General features: G+C 40.8%; 1 protein-coding gene across 5 annotated transcripts in view; it reads right to left on the bottom strand.

Moving 5' to 3' along the window:
- Window positions 1-22,715, bottom strand: part of ELAVL4 (ELAV like RNA binding protein 4) — a 101,164-nt gene that overhangs the window by 59,806 nt on the left and 18,643 nt on the right. For 2 of the 5 annotated variants that reach the window (XM_050900919.1, XM_050900920.1), the window contains exon 1: window positions 21,346-21,445. The exons of 1 other annotated variant lie outside the window; for it this stretch is intronic. In XM_050900919.1, the coding sequence (XP_050756876.1) occupies window positions 21,346-21,363 (18 nt within the window). In that variant the 5' untranslated portion in view covers window positions 21,364-21,445. Of the gene's footprint in view, window positions 1-3,500; window positions 3,618-21,345; window positions 21,446-22,715 lie in introns of those variants that run through there. 2 more of the 5 variants (XM_050900916.1, XM_050900917.1) reach the window with 1 other exon arrangement.

Below are 22,715 nucleotides of genomic sequence, written 5' to 3'. Positions count from 1 at the left end.
TGAACAAAAGAAATTCGCGAGGCACACGAGAAGCAAGACAAAACCCCACGAGCAGGCTCTCCCCGTTCACTTACCATTTTCAAGCCATTCCACTCCATCTGTGATCACAAAGATGGACCCTTACAGCCCCTCACAGAGTCAAAAGCAAAAAGAGCGTTATGTAAAAGCTGACATTCCTTCTTACAGCGCTGCTGCCCAACGATGCAACAAAATCGACATATACTAGGCGCTGCAACACATACAAGCCTCCTCCTCTTTTTATGAGGTCATGACAGGAAACTCTTTGAAATACAATATGCAGCATTTACTGAAGCTCATATAAATCACCCTCTTTTAAAATTACCATACCTATTGCGCAGTCCACCAAAAGAAAATTACCAATCTCGAGGCTTTTTCACACCCCACACCTCCCCCCCAGGATTTTGCTCTGCATTTGTATCTCCAAAATGTCAATGTGGAAATTAACTCCCCCCCCCCTTAAAAAAGCCTCTTCTTCCTTTTGCATTTCAGTTAGCCACATACCAGCCTTGCATTAGAAATGAGCTTTTTTCTTTATTCTGAGAGAAATCGCAATTACCTTAAAATGACAAAGTACATCCTTTATTAAAGGATACGCACACATTAAATATGAAAGAGAGAGAGCGAGAGAGAGGGGGAGAGAGAAGGGGGGAAGGGAGAGATCATGTACAAACAAATCAGTAGCAGAAAACTAAATTCATGTGAAAACACAGACTGAGAATGATGCAGATTCGGGGAAAATCTGTATGTTAGCTTCTATATCTACCTCTATATAAACCCGCTACAATCAGATTTTAAATCTACTAATACCTACCATAACCATTCTTAATGGCAAATATTGGGTCTTGAAAGGCTTCAACTCTTCTACAGATTTGCTAAGGTTTCAGGGAATTATTTTTATTATTATTTTTTAAAGATCCACAAAGCACAGTGCTAGACGTTTGTGCAGCGAGAATAATAATAATAATTAATAAATAAATAATAATAATAAATATTATATTATTTCTTTCTCTTTTTTGTGAAGATCAGGTACCGCTGTCCCCGTGCGGCAGCCCCCGGCGGCGGGCGGAGCGGCGCGGAGCCCTGCTGGAACTGGCTGGCGGCGTCTCCCCTTTACATCCATTTATGGGACCATCTGTCAGCGGCGGGCGGGCGCTGATTGGCCGCCGCCGCGCGGGGAGGCGTTGCGACATCAGGTGCTATTGAAATTAGCCGCTGCCAGATTGACAATGTTAATGATTTGGTGACCTCTACAACAACAGAGACCAGATTTCTGAACTGCTGCTTGTGTCTAGTAATTAAGGCCCGGTTGAAGAAACAACACGCATCCCTGTATTTTTTATTATTATTATTTTTTTTTTTCTTTACCTCTTCCCACCCCACCGGCGCAGGAGCCCTCGGCCGCAGCGATGTCATACCTCAGCCATGCTTCAGTGCCTACATCTTCTTACCTCCTGCACACCCGGCTCCCAGGTCCGGCGTATTTTAACTACCTTATCTTTTTCGACAGTTGCTTTCCGGAGAAATGCATATTTAATGATCTGCCTCTAGGCTTAAAGGCACAACAAAAGCGCTTTGACATGCATTTAAAGCTGCATTTATTTTCAGGTACTATTGATTTTAATAATCAACCCATCTCTCCTTCCTTCGGCCCTGTGAGGTTTTTTTTTTTAAATAAATATTTTTAGAAGTGGATTTGATATTGCTGCCACTTGACACTGTCAAAGGCACAGCAGACACCTATTTATCAGAGCACTCCCCCGAATGACAGTAGTATTTCAGAATTATTTTACCACCTTGCTTCATTATTCTTCAGCTATACAGGAAATAAAAAGACAGCGAACTTTGGGCATTTAAAAAAATTTTTTCCAGCCTTAGAGAGGAACGTGCTTAACTTAACAATGCACACTCATTAATCCTGCGCTCGCTGCCACTGACAAACTAACAAAACTTCACTTCCAAACACCAATATTTTACTATGTCCTGACCACAGCAAGTTTATTCAAAATTCTCACAAGTTAGGAAGGATTCATTTCTTTCTCTTACTTGGAGTTATTGTCCTAAAGCATGTTTTGGCCAAAGTAACAAGGCATGGCATCCTGTAACTGCCACTAACCTTGAATTTACGTTCATCTCAACTAAAGCGACCGAGTATTATTCTATTAACATATGTAGGAATCATTTAATTTTACCATTCACACATTCATTTCAACAGCCAAATATGGTTTTTAAAAATTCAGTATCATTGCAAGCATTTTTAAACGTAAGAGCTAAAAACGGAGAAAGCTAGGATGGGCCATGTTATAAGCTCACTTAGCTCTTTCCTGGAGAAAGAAAACCTGGCTACAAACCACCAAAACAGTTCTCAAAAATGTGTAATTAGATAATCATTGTTCTAGAAGTTTTATTTTTTTTTAAAGCATAAATATGCCCTCCGAACTGCTAGGCTCTGAACTGACATTCTGTACATTTTAAATTTCTTTAAGCCACTGACAAACTCAAACACACATACAGACTAAACACACCAATAAAACATATGAAATATAGTAAGCTTATAAAATCTAGCTACAAACAGACCAAGTGAGGAGAAAAATTGCATGTAAAAGACATCATACCATCTATTTGTGGAATGAGCACTGAATTCAATTAAAATATGAACAATGTAAAAGGCTGCAGAGGATTTCTCTCACCATGCATCTTTTTGAGCACATTCGTAGCTTGGTAAAAACTAGTAAAGATTGAACTAGCTCATAAGATAGATTTCCTATCTCAAATATTTAAGTGACCTATTAGACTGAACACAGAGGCATCAAAATGCTACAGAGCTAGTATATTACCATACATTCTTGTGCAAATACACATCGAATATTAAAGTTAGATTTGTAATGCAAATTTTTACTTAAGGTCTCTTCAGGGGTTAATAACACCGAAGAAGGCATCCAGAAATTATTTTTAAGTCTTTCCAACTTCAGCCTACTTTGTTATTATAAATTCGTTATGCATATCAAGAGATTCAGCCATTTTTCTGAAACAATAATTGCACACTGCGCCTCTAAAAAATTAGCTATCATATCAGTCTTATAAATCCAGGTACTCTGCACACTGACCACTTTCCCAAAAAGCACCCCACACACGCAGTCTTTCCGAGGAACACTAAAACAAACGCTCAAATGTCCTCAGAGGCCTCTCTCTGTAAAGACAAAGGCAGAATCCTATTGTTGAAAAAGTCAACCTTATTCTCGTGTTTCCAATAGTACCATTTATCTTTCAGGGTAAGGGACTGACCACTGCATCACAGTTGTGACATTTGTAAAGCATCAGATTCTCAATACAGTCTCTCCAGCATCAGCCAGCAAGCCCCTGAGCAAAGCATATTTTTTAATGCAATCTTCCCCCACAAAAAGAAACTTGTCTTAAACAGCTAATCCAATATCAAAATGAAATCACAGGGTTGTTTCCCAGCCCCCCCTCCCTCTCCTTACCATAAATGAGCAGTTTCTTGACTCATTAATGACAGTTTCCCTTAAAAGAAGTGATCTCATATCACTGAGCCCCTCTCCACCACGCATACATCCCAAAGGTTGCGGGTATCTTAGCATCAGTAGCCGCTAGCAAGCTCTCTCATACAGAGCCCAGATGGACTATACCAGAAGCCAATTCAGCGTTAATAACTACCTACTCTGTGCAGTTTAGAAGCCTTACGTGGCATAATGTCCTAGGCAACAGCAGCCGATTGAAACCGCAAATAAAAGACAACCCAATTCTCCAAAAGCATCAAAAGGAAAAAAATAATAAATTGAAGACTGATTTTTTAAAATCTTTCACTTTCATAAGATTAAACTGAATCCTTCACAAACATATGAAAAAGGAGAAAAAACAGATGCTGCCCAGAAAGAGTGACAAAATATTACCTCATTATTTAACAAAGCAGCATTAAGCGTCCTGCTGATTTCAAACATCTTGCCACAGATTTTGGTTAAGAGAAACAGAAAGAATCCTTTGCAAGCCCTCTGTCTGCAAAGGGTTCTTCAATTTTCTTGCGCACAACAGAACAGTCAATATGTTATTTCCCTAGAGTTCGCACATTAAAACATCTAGTCAGTGAGCTGAATTTTCCCCTTATCACACTGTAGACTCCTGTTATATGTACTGCTCTCTTTGCAAGATCAGCCTGCCCCAAACATGGCTGTTGTTTAAACTATTCTTTAAAGTAACAGTTCGCTCCATAACCACCAGGTGGGCAGTGTACACAGATTCAAGTAACCATCTTAAAGATTTTTCTTGGAATAGCTGCTAGTTGTGATATACAGCATAAATCCCCCCTACACTTATCAAGCAGGAGGAAAAAAATATTTTGCACTGGTTTATGCCCTTGTCTCCCCAGAAGCAAGCCCACACACAAAAACCCTAAAATCCCTTAACTTTTACCTTTTTTTTTAAAGGGACCTTAAAATTTATACAGGAGCATTTCATTCAGCAAAAAATGAACTAAATGATAAAATCCAATCAGTTCTGAGAACAAAGTGTAATTAAAAGGGAAAGCACGCCAACAGAAATGGTCTGTACTGCAGAAGAAACAAAATCATCATGCACGACTGTTCTTTCATGGAAATGCAAAATTCAGCATGTAAATAATTCACGTGGGTAGAGTCTGTTAGAAAATATGAACTATACCTTCAAGCAAATTTGAAGACAACTTGATAAGATATTGCTATGACATATTTTGGCTTAAATTCATTTATGAAACCACTGTTGCACGCATCAGAGCAGAAGACTGAAGTACACAGAAAGGATCCAGTTTTCAACAGCACCCAAGTCTCCCAAGTTATCAAACTGTCCCCATTCCTACATGTCTGCAAGCTACTTAAGCTTTTTTTTATGCTTTATTTAAGGTCAAATACCTCAAGGAATACTTCCATTACTATAAAAAAATATGAATTCACTCAACGCTCTACAGCAACACCCAGAGGCTTGAATGAGATTGGGATCTTTGTGTTAGGTGCTGTACAAACACATTTTAAAAGTAATTTTATACCGAAGGATTTACAAACAACAATTACAAGATTGAAGCACGAAACAGAGGTGTGAGAAAGAACAATAAACAAAGAGTATCACAAAATGGCTTTACCAGCTGGGATGAATCACTGGAGAGTTAAGGCATCTCAGGCCACTACTTGTGCTAAGGCAGAACCCAAAAGGTTATTTACCACGGTTAAAGAATAAATGCGTTATATGGACAAAGGCTTAAGATTTATCACCTACAAAGTACCATCACCTAATTCTTTCATTTATAGCAATCCTTGCTGAGAAAGTACATGCAGTGTAGTGATTTTCTTTGTTGGCCTTTAACTAATATTAAAGTGATGCAGTAATGACTTAACCTTCTTGAATATGTATTGAGTTTCAAGTCATCCCTTTTTATATGAGGAGAAAGGTTATTTGCATCGATTTCTGTTTGCATGAAATAAGCTTATTTTCTCATTCACCATATGCCTTGAACACTAATTAAAAGTGTCACTTTCTTCTAATGTAAAAACGTAATCATTTAGTAAATAAGTATTCTTGGCTTTTTGGTCTTTGTGATAATCTATTTAAGGACTTTTTATTTCCAGGTAACTTCAGTGCTTTGATTACCACACACTCCTCTGATTTAAAGAGAAGTGTTTTATAAATATACTTTTTTTTTTTTCAAATAGAAAGAAAAAAATATCTAGAAGTGCATCTTTAAGGACCCACACTTCTCTTACCCCGAGGCAAATCCATCCAATCAATATGAAACCATTCACATGCCACCATCTGCCAAGCTGTAGAGCAATGTGGCTGGAACAGACCTCTTACAAAGCAGCAGTGGTCTCATTTTCAGTCTATTAGGGAAGCACCAGAGCTCTCATGTGCAAGGACACAAAACTACAACTCAGACCTCCTCACGCCGGTTTCTCCGTGCACTGCTTGCAGAACTCCTGTAATTTTTGCTGCTTGAGTTTTCACGCTAATCATCAAAGCAAGAGGGAGGAGAAAAAGATCAGTAACAGCCCTATTTCACTGCAGTACAAAATAAAGAACTCTGTTTAATTCTATCCTAATATGATTATAGCAAACCATTTAAATGCTGCTGCCTGTGAACTACAACCTGGCATTTTCCATCACCTCATTTTCCACTCTTCCAGAGGACTAAACATTTATGCCTAGAACTGTATTATTCTTCTCCAAGACATTCATATCATAAAGTTAATATTTAATTCTGATCAGAGTATTTTGTTGTTTGACAGATGGGAGGGTGCAGGTGGATGAGGAACAAAGCAGATGCATGCGAGAGTAAGAGATGGATTTGAACTACAAAATGATTTAATAGAAGACAATGGACTGGGAAAGGACATTACACAATGCAAGCACTAGGGTTTGCCCTATGCAGTAATTCAAGAACCTCTGCAGAAACAGTCTCCAGTTCAAGATATCACATCAACACTATCTTTAACAACACTGAGCTCACACATAGCCTTTTCATCAGCAGATCTCATAATAATTTAAAATATCCTCCACCACCTATACCACCGGCAAATTCACTGCATGACTAACTAAAAAAGAGCAACAGAAGAAAAGAGAACACAAAGGGGTGCAAACCCCTTACAAATGTACATAGAGAGAACTATTTTAAAACCATCCATGAAATGGCAAGAAAATGTGAAAAGCTAAACATGCAATTCAGCGATGCTGGAGGTCACAAACTTGGGTGGAAAAGCTAGGGCCAAATTGTTCATGGCACCTAACCCAGAGTCAGACTTCAGGAAAGAACAGAAACAAAAAATCATCAGTCCAATTAAGCAGACTGCCCTTCTCTGTATGTGTGTGCATGAGGTGGGACAGACCAGCAAAGTAGAGGGAAAAACAATGGCTAAACAGGTTATTTACCTATACAGTAAGGTTTTTTCCACTTACAATCAAGTGTATATATAAATAACAACATAGTTTGTTTAGCTACTGAATAGTGTAAAAAACAACCAGCAAAATAAAACACCCTACCAACTGCCCTGTGGAAATCAAGCAGGAGTGGGTGATTGAGACTGTAACACCGCATGACACTGAAAATGTTCTTCAGGCAACTGCTCTTTAAGGTTAGTGAATTCATACACTTGAGGAAGAGTCAAATTTTTAAGGTTTCACTACAAAATACATAAGTCATGATAACCAAACACTACCTACAAAAAAGAAAAAGGCTGAAATACCGTACAATTTTTGAGGAAATAGTATGTGAAAAAGATGACTGACATGGTTTAGAGCTCTTTTAGTTTCTTTTATTTGATGATCCTCTTGGGAACGCAGGAACCTGTCCCTGCCTCCTCTTCTGCCCCTGCTGTGGATCCCGCTGACAGGCTGTACAACCTGTGCTGCGATGTACTACCTGGTGCACTGAGATTCCTCCCGATGCTGGGGAGATTAAATATGCCACGGATCTACCTGGAAAAGTTATCACCTTTTTGATTTGTGCCCAGAAAGAAAAAACAAAACAAAAAACCCCAAACAAGAATACTTAGAGATCTAGCTCCTTAAAGATATCTGGAATGAAGAGACACTAGATGCAAAACCAGACAAAAATCCCTCCTATATACTTACAACCCTAAATGAGGAATTTAGATACATGAAGCTTAGGCAAGTAGTCACAGTTCCCACAGAAATCACACTTCAGCTGCTTTTGCACAAATATGCTATTTAATGTTGCTTGCCCACTTTCTTTTTCATGCCTTATGAGATGTGTAATTTGGATGCTGCATAGCTGCTCTAAGTATCACACACCAATTTTCCAAAGATGTGTGTATTTGCAAATCCCACTGTGGATACTTATGTTTGAACGCTGGGAGACTGGAACAGAATTCTCCAGGGCACACCAGAGCACAGAGGTAACAAAATGAATAGATGTAAATAGCTCTCATGGCAGGAGAAGCCTTAGCGATAGGAACCACATCCTCATTTTCAAAACTGAAAGTTAGGCATCCACATAGATTTAGGCAAGCATGTATATCAGTGAATACCTCAGCAAAGGTATCCTGTGAATGTCAGGGTACAGGCCAACCAAGGAGGTGGGCCAGCATCTCTGCTACAATGCAAGAAGGGTTTGGAGAAGATGATTCAGCACCTTCCCAGTGTGTCCGAAGGCCAGCGATGTCCTTGGCACCTTGGCTCAACGCTCCTCTCCCGGCTCCTAACTAATGCTTCCCAAAACACAGCATCCACTCGGTCACACAGTACATCTTGCCTGGCCAATTTTCAATACGTTTTAAAGAACCCACAGTCAGTGCTGCAAGACTAAAAAGCAAAAGGCAGCCTATATGCTAGGTAAACATGTTAATACAGCAATAAGATACCAGCAATTCTTTTCCCACTTCCCAGTTCTTTTACTTTTGGCTCAGGAATATACATTTCAATGCTTTCAGTCCCCTGATTTGTTTTCTTCCATTTAACCTTCAAGATACTAAAACTTGTATTCAACAGTCATCCTAAATTCTACAGCTTGCTTTCCTATCACTACAAGCAGGATTCAACCCTACCTACAGAGAAAGTTAAAACATTTCTACATTGCTGTCAATTTTGTGTAATACAGTTAGCAAAGTTTCAACTGAGCACAAATGAAGACGCTTTCAAAGATTTATGACTGCATTTTTAAAATGTATTTACTTGTAAATAATGAAAGGACCTAGACACTGAAGAAGTCTAGACTTACCAGGGAGATTTACCTGAGTTCAGCCATTTTTAATGTGCCTATGTATGAGCACAAAAACCCTCATAAAAAATGTGAACAGGGTCCTTCAACCAGCATTGCCTAATTTTAGAAAAGTTGATGGATTTGCTTTAAACCAATCCATAATACAGTGTGCTATACACCTTGCACTCAGGCCAAATAATATCAATAACAAGAACAAAGATAAACACCTGAAAGGGGGATTAATGTGCTGATGTTTCCAAGCTTTGAGACAGCTATCAGAAAAAGATCTGGGGAAGAGTGTGAGGTGGCTGGATCAGAAAAAAGGTACAGCAGGAATCAAAGGAGACCGACGAGCAGTGTGCAGAAGGGTTATGTCTCCTGCAACTTGCAATTACACAGGAAGGATGCAGAACCAGGGAAGATACAAAAGAGAATAAAGACAATAAGAACTGTCAAGAGCTATTAATTGTCCCAATTACTTCTCGTTAGATCAGCTGGCACTTACATACAGTATTTAGTAACAGTAGGCAGAATGTAAATAAGTATTACAATTTCATAAATTAAAAAAAAAATCTCAATCACATCTGGGTCAACCCTATCATGCAACCTATTCCCAAACCCAGGGTACTTAAAAGGAGAAAAGTAAGTTTAAAATGGCTTAACTAAATAAATCAAGCTTGCCTCATGCTCCAAAGCTTACATTTGTATTTGCAAGTCTCAGGACTTGTGAGAAGCTTCCTGTGTACATCTATTTTATTCTACTTCTTGAGAAGTAAGGGTTAAATAAGCTGCCCCAATAAGGCACCCCAAAACTCAGGGATAAACAGCTCCCTCATGAACATGGCTCATACAACTCTTTAGCGTATAATTTAGATTACAGAAATGACAATTTTGTAACAATAAGGAGAAGCTAAAATACAGAGAGGCTAAAAGGCAGAAAAAACAGAGCAGACACAATATTTAGGAAATGACCAAGGCTAACTCTGAACCCTCCATACTGACACACAAGCAGGAAGGGACTAAAGAAAGGCAGCTAAAAAAAATAATCTGTGGCTCCTCTTCTTGCTCTCTGTAGTTCACAGAGCTAGCGTCTTGGGATCTGGACGACTCTCATCAGGAAGCCCTAAGGTTTTCCTACCCAATTCTCACAGATTTCCATGTGCATTTATGGCTTTCTTTAAACTCCTCTTTGCAAAATGTCAGACATATCTTAGCAGATGATTTTTAGCTTCCTTTAAAGTAGGGCAGATGAAGAACAATGAGTATTTTTAGTACTTTTTAAAAAAAGAAACCCATTCAAAATATGTTAGTAGCTATAAAAATTGTTTGAAGGCTAAACTTCCTAATAACTAACTTCAGTTACAATTACTAAGCAATACGTATTTGGTGCTTGGGTTTCAAGGGATCTGTACAGCTAGGCTGGAGAAGCTAGCAGGTTAGCACCCAAGAGCAAGTTTACTTCTACTCTGAGCCCCAGGCAACTGTTTTCTTCACTACTTCAGACTGACTTTTAACTCAATAGGCAGGTAAAATAAAGGTGAAGCAGTAGCCAGGCTGCTTTTGTTTTTTCCAGTCTGTGGACAAAAACTGTATGTGACACGATGAGCTCTACCAGTCCTGGGTAGCATGGATGAATTTTCCTCACCTAAGGTTACGTATCTGCAGGGGAGCTAGTCTCTTCAAACCCCCTTGTACAGGCAGTTATCGGAAATGGTCACTTCCAAGGCACAACTCATTTGTACTGCTCTAGAAGCCTCTTTTAGAGCCAGATAAATCATGCTCTTGACTTTGCCGGCTATGCCTTAAGCAGATCTCCAGTGACCACCAAGGGAGCCTAGCTCAGGTAGAAAAATCCATCTTCGGTCAGACCAATCCCACCATGGGTTGACCAGGTGACCAAGAAAGATGGTCTCCAGCTGATGCTCACCTAGATGCAAGTTCACCTGAACTTTGGCCACCCTGGGGGCTCTTACCACCACAGTGCAATCTTCGGTATAACTCAGCATAGCTGTTCTTAAGTACGAGTAGCAATTCAAGGAAGGCAAGCTTCAGACAGTCCAGGGAACCATATCACAGACCAAGACACAATGCCAACACTAAATGCACCCGTAACAGCTGCACAAAGCAAATCTTGCAAGACCACACTGATCCGTACGTGGGGAAAAGCCGAACATCTCTGCAAGCATGTAAGCCACATATGCATCTTATCAAAAGAAAAAACCCACCAAGGTTTATTTAATGAACTCTAGGCTAGATGCTCTTTAACAAGAGAAGCTTTGATTCTGGACCGTAACTCCAAACAACAGAAGCCTCAAGAAAAAAGGGTTCCAGTACATCCAATTTATGACTCTTCGGAAAAGCAACAATCACATCAAAACAGCTACTCTGAAAACCTATCCAGCTACAGGCCATCACCCTGCAGTTTAAGAGTATTTCACTCCATTGCCTGAACACATTTATATTCTTCCAGGCAGTTTTCCTGATGTTTTATAAGGATTCCCCAATGTCACAACAAACGATCTTTCTTTTAATAGTATCACTGGATACGTTGTAACCTGCATCTAGGGACACCCTGCTCTGCTCAGATAAAACTTAATTGTTCTTCTGACACCGAACAATGAAGGAACTTTAAACTCACCTAATAAACCAAACAGGCCTCTATTTTTAACATTTTCCAGAGCCCCAATGCCTACAGGAGCATGTACCAAGTAAAAAAATTCACTTCAAAAAAACATTTCAAGAGAGTATGGATAACCAACATACACCTAGTGACCAAAGAACATATTTACTTTTTTAAACGGTGTCAAATAAGAGATTAGATTTTATTCTGCTGTGAGAGAGGTCCTACTTCTGTGGGTAAAGGAAAACCAGAGATCAGTGATGCTGTGGAACATTTTACAAAGAATATTTCAACTGCTGGCAACAATTGACAAAATCCCTACAACATGTCTGTATTGTCTCTTTCCCCAGATTATTTCCTTCAGTTTCTATTGCCTGGATGATCCTTTGCTTTCTGTCAAAATATCAGATAGCATAGGTACACACCACAAAATTATGTGGTTTGGTAGTGGAAATTTCAGCTCATGGCCTTTTCGGTTAATGGCAGTATTTAAATTTAAGACACAATGAAACTACTAACCAATTACTCCCACTGACCTCACTGGTAACTGGAAGATGGTCAACATCAAGAATGAGGCCAATTATTTAGTTATCACCTGTTCAGGCAGCCACCCTCTTCAGCTGGTTTGGAGACTATCCCAGGCTGGTAGATGATGACATAGCTTTATCTATTCCTGCCTTTGTCACTTCTCAGCCACCATATGCTAGGGCATGAAAACTTCAATGCTTAGGAAACTCCTACTACCACAGAACACTCCTCAGCAACCCAGATTACTTTATGCACACCAAACGTCTTCTTTTGCTCTTTCCACTGGCATCAGTCAGGACTTAAGTTCAACACTCCAGCCTTCATCATCAAGAGCCTCCATACACATGGCCTGTGCCCACAACACCACAGACGATGAAAACTTCCATGATAAAGACCACAGCTCTGCACATGTTGCTGACAGAAGCATAATTTCCTCAAGTAACAAACACCCTGAATCTCATCACTTGCTGTTCCATGTGGAAAGCAGGGCCAACCTTTCCTTCCGTATCATAAGATCATAACAGTAATTTATTAAAAAAATCTGTCCAAACTAGACACTATTGCACATTTCATAAGCTTTTAAGTAATGAATGAAGGAAAAAAAAATCTCACAGATACAGTCACATCAACTACGCAAACCAAAGTGAGACCAGATACTAAAAATGAATGTTGGGAAAAAAACAATATGTAAGTGTACACAGTAATACCTTGCTCCAAATGCTTCCACAAGACCCTGACAGAAATAATTTAAAAAACATGGCAGTCAAACTTAACAAAGGCTTTACTTTATTCAGCTATTTAAGAAACCATAAAAAACTTCACAATTTCTACACAAGAGACTGCTTGTGAGGTTCAGATTAAGATGGACAGGCCAGATGCTCTGGTGTACCCAATTTGCTCACCAGCACTTTCCTATCCTGTCCACAAGCTCAGCCTAACCATTCTGTTAAAGCATGACTGCTGAGCATCAGAGCTGAGGGGTTAACAGAAAGGAGAAAAAAAGCACGTCAGCCTATGACAGTCCCGTACCACAAGAGGATCCCAAATGCCTTGTTCAATGCTAGATAAGCAACATAACCTGCCAAAATTTCAAACAGGTTTCCAGTAGAATGATCTGCAGAGAGCAGCATGAGATTAAGGGAGTCAAGCAAGGAGGAAGATGCAGGGCCATGCCACTGCCAGGTGTGCTCCTGAGTCTTGAGTGCCCTGGTCAGTCCCACCTGCAGCCTCCACCACCACCCCTGGTCCAGGTGCTCCATTTAAGCTCAGGGCTGGGGCATAGAGGGGAAAAAAACCCAGCCTTGCACTTTGTCAGGAGACCACTTTACCCTTAAGAAAGTGGACAGAAAAAACGGACAATAGGTTGTATACCTCCAGCTGTAATCTCCAATAATACCTCCCTCTGAGTATAGGGTTGGGATTTTTGACAGTCAAACATTTGGAGGGTAAGACTGGTTAGATGCACTGACATGCACACAGGTCCAAAAAGTGTGTACGACATGCAGTATCCTAGTATTACAGCTGATTTCTTTTAACTATGTGGTTCCATAAAGAGTAGTTAGTTCTGGGTGTTAATAACCCTGATTCAGAACTCTGTTCAGCAATGTACTCTCATTAGCTAGACCATCTGTGTAAAGGGAACAACCTACACTATCACAGCACACAGAGCCTGGGGCTGACCTTAATATCTTCCCCCACATACCAGCAGAGGACAAGAGGAGAGAAGACTGGCATCAGTTTCTTTCCCTTCTGTTGCCAGAGGAAGATATCTGGGCTGGAAAGCAAGTTTCTCACCCCCCAGTCACATTGCCAGCTGCGGGAAATGTGGAGTGGCAACATCTCTTCCTCCTAAGGTCCCACTGGTGAAGTGGGAAATTTGGCTGTCCTGTTAGTGTTAAGATACCACAAGACTCTGACTTACTGGGAAGAAGAGAGGCTTCACAAATCATGTGAAAGAATAAAACCTCCTGACATTATTCACAGCCAGTGTAAATTACTTGATGGACTGGAAAGTGCCCACCATGACATGGAACTGCATTGCAAATATACAGTATTTGTTGCTTTTGATCTTCCTTCCTCTGTATCACACATCTGCTAAGACAAGCTACGATACGCTGCCTGGTGGACATTCCTGCAGGTTCTTCCTACCTACACACAGGTCCTAGTCAGGACTCTGAGATCCCTTAGCTGACTACCACAGGAGCAACCTACACCACAGATTTATGCAGGTCAGAGGGACTACAAGACAGTAAGGATACATCTCAGCACTGAGTGAAACATGCAGTCATGTCCAAGACAGCTTTCTGCAAGTTCAGGTTTAGTCCTCTTTTTCTAGGCACACCACTCTTCCCAAATCTGCTTTTCTGGTCAAATACCACGCTCCCCCCTGAGAATGGAAAAAAGCAAAACAAACCACTCAAACCAATCTGCTCAATGTCCTACTAACTTCAGGAAATGCCATTTCTTCCTTCTGTACCAATCTCTTTTCATCTTTGATTCCTTGACCACTTTCATCTATTGCATTTATTAATTTCATCTGGCTGCTGCCATGTCAAAGTACAGATGCAGAGAACAGTCCCAGTGCTGCCGCAAGCTCTCTGCTTACATGAGAGCCTGAGAAGAGCTCCAGTGAGCCAAATACAAACCACAGCATGGAGCACTGAGCAAGAGGAAACTCACAAGGAGAGGGATTTGAATGACTCTTCCAAGACATAATTAAAGCTGATGTTTTCCTTAAAGCAGTTAAATTCAGCAATGAGTACATTAAGAGAAAGGCTAGTATTGCAAACACCAACAGACAACAGTCATCTCAATTCAACCAAAAAAGTAAATTGCCTGGATTACAAGATGCTACCTAGGATGTCAATAAGTGTATACAAAGTGCTTTATCTCTTCTCATCATAGCATGGGAGAAAATCTCCCACATATCAAGGCTGCTAGTGGGAACCTTGTCCTGTGGAAACAATGCTTCTCTAAGGTTTCAGTGTTCAGTTTTGCTGCTGTGCAATCCCCTTCTATGTAAGGGATGAGCTCAAATTAAGGCTTTTCTTGGATGTTTGATTTTGCAAAGCTTGTAGTAGTTTAGCATCTCTGAAACTTCCACTTTTCTGTCATCTATTCAAGACTTGCCAGTGTGCTAGAAAGCTATTAAGCAGGGAATACATGACCAACAGATGAGCAGGACAGGATAAGGACTTTTCTTAGAAAACTAGGAACAAAACCAAAAGCTATTAAAAAACACAGCTACTTGAATGAGGAGCAACAATTAAAAACTGTTGGCAAGTGACAGACCTGGAAACAGGAGTCTGAGTATCAGACCAGCTTTGTATCACATCAGCTTTGTATCAAAACTTCTGTAAATGAAGCTTGCTAATCTCAGATCTAGAAACAGTAATAACCTCTCCAGCAAAGCCATGGGTGCTTAATGCAGCTCTACAGCACAACCTGAACTGGAGCAACCAAACCCTGTTTGCATATCCCTCTAAGCAGCCTACTAGCCACCCTTCTGCAAACCCAAAGGAAACTGCACACAGCCAGCCATTGGGTAACTTATCATATCCCTCAAGAAGCTGAAGCAGATTAGCTGTGGTATTGTTACTTCCATAATTTGGCATGCACGAGGGGGTGAGGTAAATCTGTAACCTACAGCTAGGTCTACAGCAGAGGGTAGGCTTTAGGATCCTGTATCTGGTAGGAGAACCTTTCCAGGAAGATGAGGTTTTGAAATTTTAGTGGGCAATGCACACAGGAGATGGGCAAGTTTTTTTTGCACCAAGGGTGCCAGGCCTTCTCTTTTGACCTAGAAAGCTCCTCCAATAAAAGTATTTCTATTAAACAATAACCATTTTTATACACCTTAGAGAATCTGGGGTTCTGCATAAGCAATGAGCAACAGCGTACCCAAATGTAGCCTGACACTGGTTACCGCAACTAGAGAAACTGGCAAGGATGTCAAAATGCATGAATTCGGGTGTAAAACACTTACTAAAAGAAATTTGGAATTATGCATTCATAAGAGAAAGTAAACACAAAAGGATATATAGTGAACATGCTTGTTGGGAAGGTCAGGAAATCTACTGTTTACATATTACCCATAGGAAAGCATCAGCACGTAGGTATTTATTTTATAGCAAGCCAGCGTGCCTAACTGAAAAAGGCCTAAAAAGAAGGGCAAACTTGAACAACAAGATGTAAATACTCTTTAGCTATACATTGCGTGGAAGTATGGAGGACAATGGTTCAAATAAAGTCAACTGTGTTGGAAATAGTGCGTGAAATCCCAGAAGTGACAAAACTACTAGTCAGTGAAGAAAATGAAAGGAGCCAAGTGGAAGAAATCAATCAAGAAGAAAAAGTAAGCTTTTTTATAAAGGCAGGCAAGGGGCCAGACAACATAGATGGACACACATGCAAAAAACCCACAGAAAAGCGTAGCTTTATCTAGAAGTACAGCAAATGATAAATTTGACAATAAACTAGGAAGCAGGGAAAGATTTGCTCCAAACTAAGGAATGACAGCAAGCAGTGAGGGGTGCAAACAATTTTTCTTGCACTGGAAAAAACCCACCATCTAATGCAAATGGATGAGCTGATTAACAAAGCTTGCAGAGACTGTTGTGAAAGACGGGTGAATGGAGAGAACCCGAGGGAGACACTAAGAGCATGTAAACCAAATCAGGGAGCAGCTGACTGCATTCAGAAGGAAGAGGCTATAGGAGCACTTAGAAACACGAAAACAAGAATATGACCTAGGCTGTATGAAGCACCAGTAAACATAGTGAAGCGGATGGCAATAGGAGGCATCTGTTCAATGTATTCTTAAACTGGAGAAGTATCAGCAGTTTTACATATAATACCATTTATTATTATTACTTCTTATAATTGGGGGGGAAGCACCAGAACACTTATTTTTACTGAAGTCATACAAAACCCCACACAGAAACTACACTTGTTTTTCAGTACTAAAACCCAACTGTTGAAAGGCGGGAAAAAAATCCTTAATTTATGGAAATCCCAAACCCAATCTCCCATGCATTAACTTTAAATCATTATGGAAACAAAGGCTGCATATTTTCTCTATTGTGAGGATACAGAAGTACATTGCTTTCTTAAAAAATAGTTTACTATGTCAATGAAATTGCAGATGCTTCTGTGCACTTCAGGGACTTCAAACATTGCATCAATTATCTGAATAAGTAATGAAAAGACATTGTGAATAAAATGGTTCACCAAGCCTGGTTCACAAGTCAATTGCTTTTTGAATCCAGTAATACACTGTAATATTTGACATGTTATTTCTTTTTGCAAGAGGTTAAGAGTTTTCTGTGCTTCTATGCTATATTGCTGCAAACAGTTTGGGGAGAAAAACAAACTGACAAAATATAAAAGGGTGCAAGAACTACAACACACATTTAGATCATCCACTATAACCCTCTTTCCACACCAAAAAAACCGACTGAAAGCAGAACTCTGAAGTCCAGCCAAAGGGGAAACATGAAAATCTCACCAGCAGTTCGGGCTAGTGATAAGCGATTCAATGCTTTAAAATTCTATCTTTGACAAACTGGACTAGGTCACAGCAGAACACAAAATGTCTGTTTGTTGAGCTATCGTTTCCAAAGAGTCTCTCTTACTGGCACCTGGAAACAGAGCAAGCATAAGGCTGATTATCATTTCCGTAACCCCCAAGGAAAACTATCATGCAAGATGTTTGAGTAAGAGCAATGTGGTTCGAAGGCAGCATTCATAAACAGAACAAAGACTAAACAAAAGGCTAAACAAGTACATCATAATTAACAACTACAACCAAACTTCTAATTAAGATATGTAAGAAAAATCAAGGAGAGCTAATGAAAAACACACCAGCATATACACCTTCTTCAAAAAATCTGAACTGGTACCGTGAAGTAAACAGGCTAATTGGAAGTGACCACAATTATTCTGTCACTGTTACCAAGTTTAGTCATGATTTTTCAGCTTGCTCTTTAATCCTACATCTTGTTTGCACTCCTTTGTTGTGTGAATGCAGGATTCTTCCACCCAAATTCTTCAAAAACTGAGCAAAAGTGAAGAAAATACCACAGAGATTTAACTTTGTATGACAGGCATATTTTGTCATTAGTTTCGAGACACTCTTTTCTGCCTAGGACAGCATTATTCTCACAGGGCCAGAATTATAATTATTATACACTCCTCCCATTCATCCCGAACAACTCCACAGTACTACAAATGGATCCTGATACATTGCTACATCAATAATGCTATACTCCACATGTTTTTTCTTTTATCCAGGCAGCTAGACCACTATAAAAATATGATGCGATTTCATACAGATTTTACTGTTAGGTATGAACTTCCCTTAAGGCCAAAAAGCAGTTACAGATAATAGGAATCTAACTGGCAATATTAAGGTTTTACTTCTTTCCTCTTACATACTACCCTTCCATGAAAATACATCCATTCTCATTACTTTTGCCATTCTTCAAAACTATTACAGGGCTGATTTGAACAGTAACAGTTAGTTAATGCTGATAGAAACAAGCAAAGAAAAATGCTGACACAACCTACAGTTATTTAAGAACTTATTTGCTACACATCTAGTTCTAGAATATTAATAAAAAGTTGCTGACTCCCAGCTGTAATAACCCCAGGTATACCTAGGCAAAATAAAAATAGGTAAAAAAGGAATTCCCACCCACAATCCCAGAATGCAAACAGCAAAATTATTTGCAATTAACAACTTCTGCCTCTCCCCAACACCGTGCTGGCATGAAGCCCAATGCCCTATTGAGATACATGTCAACTATTTCTGCTTAGCAAAATCTTAGCAGGAACCGTCTTTCAGAAAGTTATTCCTGCAGCTACGTGGAACCAAAATTCTACTTTTAAAAATATGCTCTTACATTTAATAGAAATTGACAGGCTTTTAAAAAAAATTTGTTCTGGTATATCACTATACATTAGCCCAACATAACCCTTAAACTACCCAGGAAGAGTTCACTGCCCACAGCAATGTTTTTCCCATGCCCATTTTTAAAGTTAGAGGCTGCAGGGCCTCCACTGGATTGCTGTCCTGCCTGTAGCTTTCAGACTATTATAGCTGTAGGGTGCCATCTTTTTTCCTCCGCAAAACCGGGGTATCCTGAATCTGTAAAGCAGTCTTAACTAATGCCATAGCACACATCTTATTTAAGTCATTCATTTTAAACTTCTAAATTTGAGGCATTTCTTTCTCTGTACTGAGACAAAAACATATAAAAAGTCCTTCCTGTATATGGCTAAAAAAATTAACTGTGTTTCAAAACCCCTTTAAAATTGAGATAAAAACATACATGCCTGTGCCATGTATGTCACTAGCAATGCTGAACTGGAATGGTGCAGGAATCTCGATTTCCTCAGACCATTCCCAAGCTTCTCTACTGCCAAAGCTAGACAAGCACTTTCTTCCTAGTCTACATTTTTCTGTTCAATAGGTGGAGTAAAGTAAAAGGCTTATTTCTGTGCAAAGGCTTCTTCCTCTGCATAGCAATAAGCCTCGCATTGTAATTGATTTTTTTTTTTAAATGTCATTTAAATTATTTTGGTATGATTTATCTTTCCTTACTTTTTCCTAACACATCTCAGAATATTAACAACGAAATAAATGTAGTAATACTCTAACATCTTCAAACATTACCTAATTTAAAAATCTAATTTACTTTTCATCATTTAGGCTTCCTTACTATTTTGTATGTCACTCAGTGTGGATAGTAAAATTAGACTATCAATTTCATTTTTGCTTTTAGTTGCAGGTTCTGCTTCTCAACCACTAGAACAGGGTTCTTGTTTAACGTTTCCAATATTGTTCTGGAGCTTTTAAATTAAAAAATGGGAACCGCTTTAATTTTATTAAAAAAATTCTCAACTGCTCTCCCTGGCCCTCTTTTTACAAGAAAAGGCCAAATGTTGGCACAAAACTAAACCTCCAACGTACCTGTTAAATAGCATTATGTGGCCTTCTACTAATACAAAGAGACAATAGAAGCCTTAAATGGTGCTGAGGGTGCCATTGTGTACAATGACCTTCCAACGAAGTCAGGGGGAGACCTGCTTAAGAACCGATAAACAAATTGAACAAGTAATGCAATATGAATTATCCTGCTCTTGCTTTCGTGAAATTTAAAAGATAATTTATCACCGCAGGCAGCCCTACTTCCAAGTCTCCACAGCCACTGTGAGTCTACACCTCCTATTCAACATGTGCCATCACACTTAAAAAGCAGTCAAAGAAAATATTTAGAGAAATAATATTATTCTTTTAACACACGTGTTCATTGATAACACTTACTTTGGCAATATAATTTTTTATATTATATGGAATAACAAGCAAACAGAAGTTTCAACTACATCAAAGTTACCCTTTTAATATCTTGGAATACTTAATATTATCAGTTCACTGCAGGAAAAAAATGCTATCGGCACAAAACCAGTGCTAACTTCCGTAGTAAGTATTATGCAATTAAAACTATACTGTCATGGGTAAAAATTTTAATTAAAAACACCTTAATTGTGCTAATCACAGTAAACTAGATTGAGCCTGAAACTCTTAAATTCGCCACCATGTATATACGTACTGAAATAAAGAGAAACCATTTGCACAGAGTCATTACACGGGTGAATTTAACCTTTTCTTTCTGGTTCTTATACGTTTGATGCAATCAAGCCTCTAAACCTGCTCAGTCATTAAAGGTCGTTAGCTGCAAAGGCAGCGTCACGCCGCACAGCTGCCCCCGGCGCTCCTGCCTGCACCCCCGGCTGCTGCCTGCAGGCAGCGGCTGTGAAGCCGGCAGCACGCCCTTGCAAAACCAAAGCAGCCAGGGGAGGCTACCGAGCTCGGAGCAAACCGCTGTGGGGACTGGGAGCACAAAAAAAGTCCCGTGAATATCTTTTTCTTCCCCCAAAAATGCTAGTTTAGGAAACACCATACAAAATTACCGTTTTTTAAAAAACCATTTCTTTAAACGCGGAAAAAATAAAAAATGCACTTCGGGCGGTGCGGGGCAGGCGGCCTGGCCGCCCCCGAGCCCAGCCGGGCAGCACCACCCAAACCCCCCACCCGGGCCGGCACGAAGCGCGGCCTCGGTCCCCGCAGACACAACCCGCCACCGCGCCCGGCCCCGCAGGGCGGCGCCACTCGGCGCCCCGAGGGAGTATTTACCCCTCGGCGGCCTGAACGGGCGAGCGGGGCGGGGGCGAGCAGGGGGCTCCCTCGCCCCGCGGCCGCCCTTCCCTCCGCACCCCGGGAGCCCACACAGAAGGGGGGGGGGGAAGGCACCGGCGCCCCCTCCCCGCCGCGATCCCGGAGAACCACGTTTTCCCCCTCGTTTTCGCAGCTGCCGGTGCAGCGGAGACCTCGCTCCCGTGTGCCGCCCCCCCACGCCCGGTACCGCTTTGCAGGCCGAATGGGGGGGGGGGGGGGAAGGGAGCGGGGGTGTTTCCTCACCGCGCCGTGAACGCGCATCTTCTGCCACGGGGGAAACACGAGACGCGCGCGGCCGGGCAGCGCGCGACGGCAGCACGTGGCGGTGGCGGCCACGGGGTCTCCCGCGCAGCCGGGCGAGGCGCGGCGCAGCACTACGGAGCGGCGTGAGGCGGCACCGCCATCTTGGTAGCGGCAGCGCCCGGGTGGAGGGGGGTAGAGTAATCGGGGAAGGGCTTTTTATCTCACACAGGCGCGTTGCGAGATCAGCAGCAGCTGGGGGAGTTCGTGGGGGAGTTCGTGGGGCAGCTGGGGTGGGTGAGAGGGCACCCGTGTGGGTCAGTGAGCTCCCCGGAGGGGTGAGCCCCGTGGATGGGTGCGTGAAGGTAAGCACCGGAGCCGGGGTAACGTACCCAGCGGGTCTGCACAGCTCTGCTCCCTCCCAGGGCCGCGACGCATCCAGGTGCCTCACGATTTGGAAGTGAAAATACAGTGCAGCAGGCAAGATGGGAGTTGTTCTGATCTCCTGCTTGGAAGTGCTTCCCCTGTTTTTGACCAGGTCTGTGACCCTCACCAATAAAGATGTACAAAGAAGAATTCTGAGTAGGTTAAAAAGCCTCTTTTTCAATCAATGCTCAAGGAAAGGATAAGATGATGTGACACAAATGTATGATCGTGTGCCACAAATAGAACATTGTGGGAAGCTTTCCCTTAAACATAAGCTTTGTCCTATATTTTTTCAAACAGTTTATTTCCTTGCTGTGTAGGTCATTCTTAACATTAGGCTAAATTTAGCTGAAGATACACCAACAGCAAAGACAGACTGTCTCAGAAAGCTGAATTAGACCGACAGTCTCAGCTGCATGGCCTGGTCTGGAGGCTGGATGCAAAACTATTTACATTTTTATTGACTTTTTTGAGGGAGCTTGGTTAAAGGTAATAAAATCTCACCCGTTTAAATAAAATATCTTGTGTCTAGAAAATTAAAAGTTTATAGGGTGGTTTGCCTGGTATACTCTTGTGCTGCAAGCCATGTATACAACTTGCATTAATTTCAAGGGTATTTCTACCACAAAGTGAGGGAAGACTGTAGCCCTAACATCTCAGGCCTTTTGAAGATTTGTACCTGAAACTTCAAAACAGTGGTCTAATCTCTGCTTCCAGTAAGGATGGCAGAATTTGTACTTGTTTATGCACTTTGATTTTCAGTTCTTTGTGTATAAATTTAGCTGTGGGTGGAGTATCCTGAGCCAGATTTCTTCCTATATGCTATACATACAGAATGACAGAAAGACAGACATGATTCTGTGTTAGATTGACAATGAATTACATTTGCTAGCAAATACTGGATCAGAGCCATCTGTTTCAGAAATTAGCGTAGCAGCAATTTGTTT

The sequence above is a fragment of the Gymnogyps californianus genome, chromosome 8 (assembly GCF_018139145.2).
Source record: "Gymnogyps californianus isolate 813 chromosome 8, ASM1813914v2, whole genome shotgun sequence".
Taxonomy (NCBI): domain Eukaryota; kingdom Metazoa; phylum Chordata; class Aves; order Accipitriformes; family Cathartidae; genus Gymnogyps; species Gymnogyps californianus.
This window is presented reverse-complemented; position numbering and strand designations above follow the sequence as displayed.